This window comes from Pelmatolapia mariae, linkage group LG4, assembly GCF_036321145.2.
Source record: "Pelmatolapia mariae isolate MD_Pm_ZW linkage group LG4, Pm_UMD_F_2, whole genome shotgun sequence".
NCBI classification, from domain to species: domain Eukaryota; kingdom Metazoa; phylum Chordata; class Actinopteri; order Cichliformes; family Cichlidae; genus Pelmatolapia; species Pelmatolapia mariae.
Window position 1 is genome coordinate 14,895,741 of NC_086230.1, and position 9,553 is coordinate 14,905,293.

General features: G+C 37.6%; 1 gene segment (V, D, J or C); it reads left to right on the forward strand.

Annotated features, from left to right (window-relative positions):
• The first annotated feature begins 8,786 nt into the window (after positions 1-8,786).
• Positions 8,787-9,214, forward strand: LOC134626650 (Ig heavy chain V region 5A-like). The segment is given in 3 exon segments: positions 8,787-8,829; positions 8,913-8,963; positions 9,018-9,214. Coding segments are annotated over 3 exon segments (291 nt in total).
• Positions 9,215-9,553: the final 339 nt, after the last annotated feature.

Genomic DNA, 9,553 nt, shown 5'->3' on the forward strand with positions numbered 1-9,553 from the left:
TCCTTAAAATAACCACAATAAATACAACCCAATTAAAAAATACATAAATAAAAAAAATGTTTACAGTCTTATTATAAAATGCAGCAATTGTAAAAGGAGTGAATTCAATTCATTTGAATTTTATGTGATCCAGACATTTTAGCCCCTCCCTATTTAAATCCAGATGGCTTACTTAGGTTCTGTTATGACTGGCTGTCCTCTCAAAGCACTTCCTTCACACCTTTGCTGTCAAGATGATGCTCAGACTGTCATTTCTGCTGACAGCGCTCTGTCTGCCCTGTAAACCGCTTCATTTTCTAACACAGCATGTGGAAATTAGTTCATTAAATGTTCCTGAATGTATTTATAACTTCACTGATCTCTTTTAATTTCTTTTTAATTTTTGGCAGGTTTGAATGGTCAGGCTATGGAGTCCATCCCTCCACTCCAGTGCTGAAAAAGCCTCAGGAAGCTGTCAGTCTTTCCTGTAGAGGAAGTGGTTTCAGTTTTGGCAGCTTTGGAATGGACTGGATCAGACAACCTGCTGGAAAAGCATTAGAATGGTTAGGAGTCATTTGGTCTGATGCAAGTAGCACTGTTTATGCGAGCAGTGTGGAAGGACGTATAGAAATCACCAAAGACAACAGCAACAGCATGGTGTACCTGAGACTGTCCAGCCTAAAGCCAGAGGACTCTGCTGTGTATTACTGTGCTAGACACTCCCACAGTGGTGTAAATACTCAGGGAGGCTTTACAAAAACCTCTTAACTCAATCTTGCAGTCAACAAACGAAGAAAGCAGGGGAAGATAAATTTAAGATAAATGTAAGATATTATGTCTGGCACCACATGATGAAAGCTGTGGACTTCTTGTTTTTATTATGTGCGCTGTTTAATAGCATATTCATCTGTTGTTGTTGGGAAACATGCCCGTACCTGACATAGAACAGTTTTAGTGCGCTGTTGAATTTATTATTTGTTAATTCATAAATAAACTGTTTGAAAATATTAAAGTAACACAATTAAAAACATGATATTTGGCAGAAATATTTTGAAACCAAATGTAGTTAACTGGTTTTCATGCACAGCAACATACATCACTCCAGGAGGTAAAAACATCTACTTCTCTGTGTTTTAAGATACACAACATTAAGTACTTACAGGTTACATTTTCAGGGGGCGTAATATAGATGTATAGTATGCACATACCTTCAAATTCTCTGACAGCTAGGTTTAAAAATAATACACAAGCAATAAGGCCCACAGGAGCTGACATGTACTTGAAGAAGAAAAGTAACTCTATCTGGCAGTTGCGGTGAATTTGAGCAAACCAATAATTTAGTGAAGGAGCCTTATGTACTTGTGCAATGACAAGCCTGCTTTTATGTCCATTCCATTCAAAGTAATTTTTTTAACAGTCTTCTATAAAGACTTGACCTCATCATGTCAGTTTCAGCATTAAAAGTGAAGCTCCCATCAAGCCACTTTCAACTTTCTCTACAGCTCTGCAGCTGTTGGATACTGGATCCTGTGAGCCTCACGCCTTAAGTCAGGACCAGTGGATTTGTATCTAATGTGTTGGATATACTTGTGCCACAGTCACAATAACAAAAACCACCAACACCAATATTTTAATTTTCTGTACTTCTGATTTTAGATGTTGCACAGGTTAAAATTCAAAATTTTCCTCACAGAACACATTCAGCCTCTGTGCTTTTTAAAACATATATTAAACTATAGAGACAATCCATAATTACTGAAACACTGTTGGATTTATACCAACAGTAAGGATTGGGGGGAAAAAAACTACTGAGCATGTCAGACTTCATCTAATTAAGAAAACACAGCTGATTGTGTAATTTAAATGAATTAATAACAGATTTTACCAAAATAAAGAATGAAGAACAAATGAAATCATTCAGATTCATATGTTTTTATACATTTACATAATAGTTATATAGTGCATATGTTTATCCTTAAGACTTCGGATAAATGGCATACTCAGCAATTATTTAATTATTTTTGATTATCATACTTCATGATGAAGAAGCTGTTTCAAATAATAAATGCTACAATGAAAGTCTGACTTATTAATCATAAGAGATGCCAGCACAAGAGCCCCTCCCTCTACATAATATCCTGATGCAAATCTTCACTGTGTGCTGTGTACTTCTGTGCTGCTCACTTGTCTTGTGGTGTGTGTTGATTGTTGGAGCAGCAGTGAAGACTCTCTAGACTCACAATGACACAGACACTCACTCTGCTGCTGGTTGCTTCTTTGCTTCACTGTGAGTTCTTCTGCTTCTTATTGTTTTATATTTATAATATAACATTTTGCAGATGTCTGTCTCACTGGTTCCTCTCTTTTTTAACTTCTCAGGTGTTACTCCTCAGAGTATGGAGTCCATTCCTTCCATTCCTGTAGTGAAAAGTCCTGGGGAGACTCTCAGTCTCTCCTGCAGAGGATCTGGTTTCACCTTTAGCTGCTGTACTATGCACTGGATAAGACAAAAACCAGGAGAAACACTGGAATGGATAGGTGTTGGCTACTCAGATTCCAGCAGAAACAGATATGTGAGCAGTCTGAGTGGACGAATACAAATCAGTAGAGATGACAGCAACAGCATGGTGCATCTGAGACTTTCCAACCTAAAGCCAGAGGACTCTGCTGTGTATTACTGTGCCAAACGCACAGTGGTTTAAGTAATGAGAGAGGCTTTACAAAAACCATTAGACATACAGTTTCACAGGAACCTACAGGGGGCAGCAGATGATCAGGAATATGATGATCAGCTCTCTGTCACAATAACACCTGTGTTTGCACCATCTGTGAATAAATATTAGTAAAACGCACAGAATCTAAAAACATGTTATGGTAACAATTAAAAACAATGTGAAAAATAAAATTCAGAAACATTTAACCACAATTTTAAGAAGGAAACATGCAAACAGCAATGAAAATATAGGATATGTAGAAAAATAAATATTTTCACTAATGTTCACATGAACATATAATGTTTTAATTAATTATCTTTAAATTCTGAGTTAATGCCTTTAAACTTGTTCTGAAACCCTTGTTGAAAGATAAAATGCTAAAAAAGACGAGTCAGAAAGGTCACTGAAGCAGAAACAAAGTCAGATGAAGAGAAACATGGTACTTAAATAAATGAATTTATAAATAAATAAATAAATACCTTTTTTTCAAATTTTTCTTTGGGGTGAAGTCGGGAAAGTTAGGAAATACTAAAATCAGGAAACAATAAAAATAATTTTCTTTCTTTTTCTTGCTAGATACAGTGTTTCAATGTAATTTTTACTTTAAATTACTGATCAAACCCTGATGAACATACATGATGAACCATGATGAACATAGATATTTCTTGTATATCTGTCTGTTTGGTTAGCTTGAACATTTCTTTTGTTAAATTGATTGATGATGAGGAGGAGCTGATGCAAACTCAGACTGCTTCCATCTTTGAATATGTGCTGCAGAATATAAAAACGGACATGACAAGATTGAGCTGCACCACTGAAGACCGGCAGGAAAATGGCTTTGATGATAAATTCGCATGAGTTTATGGTTGTTTTTCTTCTCTTGTTTATTTACAGACCTGGTAAGAACAGCTTAAAAATGTTGAAAGATACATGTTTTAATTACAGAAGATAATTCTGGATGACTATCTTAAGGTACTGAGGGTCAAACGCTGACTGAGTCTGAGGCGGTGCTAAAAAGGCCTGGAGATTCACACAGACTGACCTGTACATGTCACGACCTGCAGGATCGGCAAGGCGCTGATCAGCATCTCTCCCCTCCTAGTCCCCCTTCTCTTCTTTTTCCTCTCTCTCTCCCTCTCCCCTTCTCTCTCCTGTTTTGCCGGGGCGGAACTCATTGCGGGTTCACGCCCTCGGTCCACGCCTTCCCGGATTGTGCACACCTGGGCGGAGGTGTGGGAGGAGATCAGCTGTTCAATGCTGGATTGTTGTGAAGGCTCTTGTCAGTACACACCTAGCTCAAGTTTCCCGTGCCTCTGTCTCAGAGACTTAACGTGTTCCTTTGTTCCTAGATTCCCCGGACCCGTCCCCGTGTTTCCTCGTGTGAAGTGTGGAAGGAGTGGCAGGTCGCTAGCGGAGAGGAGAGAGGCTGTTCTGAGCGCGTGTGTGATTTCTCCGTTTTCCCTGGAGCCCTGGACCCCTGCCCCTCACGTCTTGTATATAGTACTAACCCCGCACTGTCTGTACATACACCTGGTGAAGATCTGTAATAAACTATCTCTGTTTGAACGCTACCCAGGAGTCCTGCGAGTGGATCCTCTAAGCAACCCGTGACAGTACATACTCAGGGTTCAGTAGCCATCACTGGAACGTTTGGATCAGACAGGCTGTTGGGAAAGGACTGCAGTTTGTTGCTACTATCAGCGATAACATCGGCAGCATCTCCTACTCTGAGTCAGTCAGAGGCCAGTTTACCATCTCCAGAGACAACAGCAGAAAGCAGGTGTATCTGCAGATGAGCAGCTTGACAGCAGAAGATTCAGCTGTTTATTATTGTGTTCGCCACTCACAGTGACGCAAGAGGGTGAAAGGCAATGCAAAAACTCAGCAGTTTGCTTTCTGCCTTTCACAGTCATGTGAATTAAAAACAATATAACAATCATGCTCCATATACATACTTGAAAACACAATAAAACAGCCTTATTGCAAAATGATTTTATGAAGCCTTCATGTTCATATGTACTTGTGCCTATGAAGAATAAAGTGACATAAAAAGTCACAATTTTCATCTGTCTTCTAAATGATGTTTTTCACTGTGTAATGCCAAGTGTATCATACTTCAAATACGAGTTCTTTTGAACATCAGTGTTTTTTTTAATCCCCTTTCATATTTTTGTTTGTTTAAGATAAACTGTGAGCAATAAATTGCACAAAAAAGCTGGATGTACAGTAGCTAATAGTAAATGGTTAATTGACTGGTTCTTATATAACACGTTTCTACTCTCCTTGAACACTCAAGGTGCTCTATACAACATTAATGTTGCTACAATAAAACAAACTGATATTTAATTTCCGTGTTTTATCTGTCAGAAAGTACAATAAACACTCGAGCTATTATCTCATGTTCATGCTTTACAGAGTTAACTCCTCACACCTCATTCCAAACTGTTACTTCTTGCCATCAACTATTTTGTCCAATATTGAGATCATAAGTATTTGTCACGATTATTCACTGACTGTTATGACAAAAATGTTTTTTTTGCACCGTGATGGAAACAGAACACTGCTTTCACATTTTAACAAATTTTTGCATGGAAATAAAAATATTGCTCTTTTCCACCTAAATTCTGTGATTGGTTAGATGAAAAATAAAAATAGATGTCATAAAATCTAACACAAAAAATGTACATGTATTTACATTACCCTTCCTAATCATAAATTCACATGTGTTCATTTATGCTTAGGAACATCATTAAGGCTTCAATTCAAAACATTTTTATTCAGTTTATTTCTATCTTTGAGAATCCTAACAGAGTGTGATTAGCAGAAAGTAAATTGCTGAGGTCACTGTGGTACTCTGTCATGGTACTGGGTCTGTGATCCAGATTATTTCTAGTTTAAGTTCTCTGATTTTTTGTTATTCATGGTTTTGTCTCCTTATTGTTCTCTGCATATGTTATATCCATAGTTCCTAGTTTTTAGGTTTCTGTTACTGTGCCTTCCCTGTGTTCCACATTTCATGTCTAGTCACCCTTGTGCATCTCCTGTGTCCAGACTATGTTCCCTCTGTCTCCCCAGTCAGTCATATCTCCTTGTCTCAGTGTCAAGCCCGAGTCTGAAATTGAAACCGGTTCCTCTCCAGGAAAGACTGAGGGCTTCTTGGGGTTTTTAAAACACTGGAGTGGAGGGAATGGACTCCAAAGTCTGACCATTCAAACCTGCTGAACAACCAGAAGAAAAAACAGATGAGTGAAAATCAGGGATAAATATCAACTTAAACAAATGATCTAAATAAAAACAATAATTTATGCATCGCAACATGAAGCAATTTACAGGGCAGACAGACAACTGTCAGCAGGACAGACAGTCTGAACATCATCTTGAAAATGAAGGTGTGAGCGAAGAGCTTTAAATCAAAAGTACAGAGTTTGCCACCTGGATTTTATTAGGGAGGGCCAAAAATATGTGGCTTAAATATTATTCAGATGTATCTACAAATAAAATTTTACATTGATTATCACATTGTTCAGTATTGGTTTAATGTATAAATATACTGTATGTTTGCTTATGTAATACAATATGATCCAATGATTTAACACTGACATTTTATTTCAAATTCTCATTTAATGTAAAATTACCTCCAGAATAAACTAAAGTCACAATTTTTCAGTTTGTTTGTTTTCTCAGTTTAAGGTATGTTTTGCTGAGGAGGAGGAGTCAATGCAAAACTGAAGTTTTCAGCAGCTTTTTATGGGTTTGAGAATAAGACTCAGGGACTCAACCTAATATAGACACAGCAAACTGGACAAATGCAACTGACTCTTAGAATGATGAAAACTTTTTATTTAGTTGTTTTCTTGATTCTGTTCTGTTTCTTGACTGGTAAGGACATATATTTCTGGTATACAAATAAGCATGTGAAAAAATATGACTGGACTAATGGAGTGTTAACATTTCTGTAGGTACTGAGGGTCAAACACTGACAGAGTCTGAATCAGTGATTAAAAGGCCTGGAGATTCCCACAGACTGACCTGTAGATACTCAGGGTTCAGCAGTGGTATTCATGTTGCTTGGATCAGACAGGCTGCTGGAAAGGGACTGGAGTGGGTTGCTTGGATCTACTGGGATGGTAGTGACATCTACTACTCTCAGTCATTCAGAGGCCGCTTCACCATCTCCAGAGACAATAACAGAAGGCAGGTGTATCTGCAGATGAACAGCTTGACGACTGAGGATTCAGCTGTTTATTATTGTGCCAACGAGCCACAGTGACACAAGAGGAAGAAACGCTGTACAAAAACCCATCACACTAAGTCAAACACAGATCTTAGGTTTTTTCCCCCCAAATTAAAGAAAAATACATTTAACTCACTCACACTCAAAACTAAAATAAACTTGATTTTGTGAAGCCTTGGTGTTGTACAGTTTTACAATAAATAGTTTAAATGTAAATGTTTTCATCTGTCTTGTGTGAATTGAGAGGATTTTCCCCCCTAAACTATAAACAAATCCAATACTATGACCACAGCACACTGAGTCTTACTGTTACTACATTAAACATGTTTTCTCCACAGGTGTGAAGTGTGAACAGCTGACACAGTCACCCTCTGTTATACTGCAGCCAGGTCAGCGTCTGACCATCACCTGTCAGGTCTCTTATTCTCTTGGCACCTGGACAGCTTGGATCAGACAGCCTGCAGGGAAAGGACTGGAGTGGATTTGGGTGAAAAGTACTCGGAGTACTTACTACTAAGATTCACTAAAGAGCAAGTTCAGCATTGACTTAGACACTTCAAGCAAGACAGTGACTCTAAATGGACAGAATATGCAGCCTGAAGACCCCCCCAAAAAACAAAAAACTGCAGATGAGCAGCTGGGCATCAGAGGACTCAGCTGTTTATTATTGTCCTCAAGAGACACAAAACAAAGACCCTATCCTTTCATAACTTGTTAGCACTGTTTTATTATTGTTTTATTAATTTCACTTTATTATTTATTATGAAACAAACTAATTTCAGTCTAATGATTCAGTAATTTGTTGTTATATTCAACAAAACAGAAAAAAACTGAATAGAAAAATTTGAAAAATCGGCTATTCTATATAAATACAAACTGTTTTCTGTTACATTGTGCAGTCTGCAGCAGAGACACCCTACAGTAATTGGACAGACTATTCAGCCTGAAAACAGTGCGGTGTATTACAGGGCCAGAGTCACATTCACAGAAAAGCTCTAAGACTGCTAATAAATTCCTGTTTTTTTGTGTCTCTTTATTTTTTTTTTATAAATCATTACCAAGAAATTTATTGTGAGTTTGTAAGTAGTGATAAAGCCCTAAAACAAAATGCCAGTACATTAAACTGAATTCAGCTATCAATAATGTTATGAAGTGATTAATTTATGACATAAAATGATTTCATTAAAAGAATATTTTGGTTTGTGAGCTTGTATTTATTTATTATTTTGTACATTTTATTCTGCAAACCAATAAGGTGCAAATTATGCAAAGTACTTGTTTATATACAGAAACATAGAACCCAACATTCACATGTACAATAAATGTTATAAAATATTTTCAAATGAAAAATTTTTTTTTCTTTCAATTTTATTAGCTATCAACTCAAACTTGGTCATGTTGTATGGATTCAACATACAGAGTCGAGCAAGGTCATGACCTCTGAAGTTCTCTTCGTTTAATATTGTTATCTGACTGGGCAGAGACAAATGGCTTCCACAATGTTTAGAAATTATATTTGGCTTGCTTTTCTCATTTTTATTTATTCCAGCCTGCATAAGCCAAAGAGGCAGAGTTCACCCAGGACATGTCAATAACTTTTCACATGGACAAGTTTAAATTTTTCTTATAAAATTCAGTTTTTAATGAACCTCAGAGTTATTTTCTAAGATTGTTTTTGTCTTTCATCTATAAAAAATGTTAAAAACACAGTCTCTATTACTGCTTGAACAATCAGTATATCTCTAATAATGTATCAGCGTCCATCTGTATGCAAAGTAAGCCCCCCCACAGACTTGATATATTGCTGCTGGTTGCAAAAGAAAAGTAGAAGCTCCTGGGAGATCACTTTCAGCACCAACATGTTCTCTGTAGCTCTGCTGCTGCTGCTGGCTGCTGGATCCTGTGAGTCTCACTGAACACAAACACTGACAGCATCAAAACTACACACTTTTAATTTAAATGCATTCAACATGTTTTCTTCACAGGTGTAAACTGTGAGCAGCAGACACAGTCACCCTCTGTGATTGTGCAGCCAGGTCAGCGTCTGACCATCACCTGTCAGGTCTCTTATTCTCTTGGCTGGTGAACAGCTTGGATCAGACAGCCTGCAGGGAAAGTACTGGAGTGGATTGGGGTGAAAGATACTGGGAGCTCTTACTATAAAGATTCACTAAAGAGCAAGTTCAGCATTGACTTGGACACTTCAAGCAAGACAGTGACTCTAAATGGACAGAACATGCAGCCAGAAGACACTGCTGTGTATTACTGTGCCAGAGTCTCACAGTAACACAGACCATCAGCAGACCTGAACAAAAACTCTCAGTGGCTGAGAAGTTGTAGCATGAAGCCACCAGAGGAGGAGCTCTAAGACCATGAATGGAACTTAACTTCATCTTCTAAGAAACTTCTTCTGCTTGTTGTCTCATAACTGTTAAAATATGATGGGTTTAAATTACGCCTAACGAATCAAGTGCTTTTATTGTCATTTCAACCATGTGCGGTGGTACAGTACACAGTGAAGCGAGACAGTGTTCCTTCAAGGCTAAAGTTCCACATATAACAGACACGCAGCACATGACTACATGAAATGCAAGTGTGCAAAAATTGCAAAAAAGAAACAAAAACA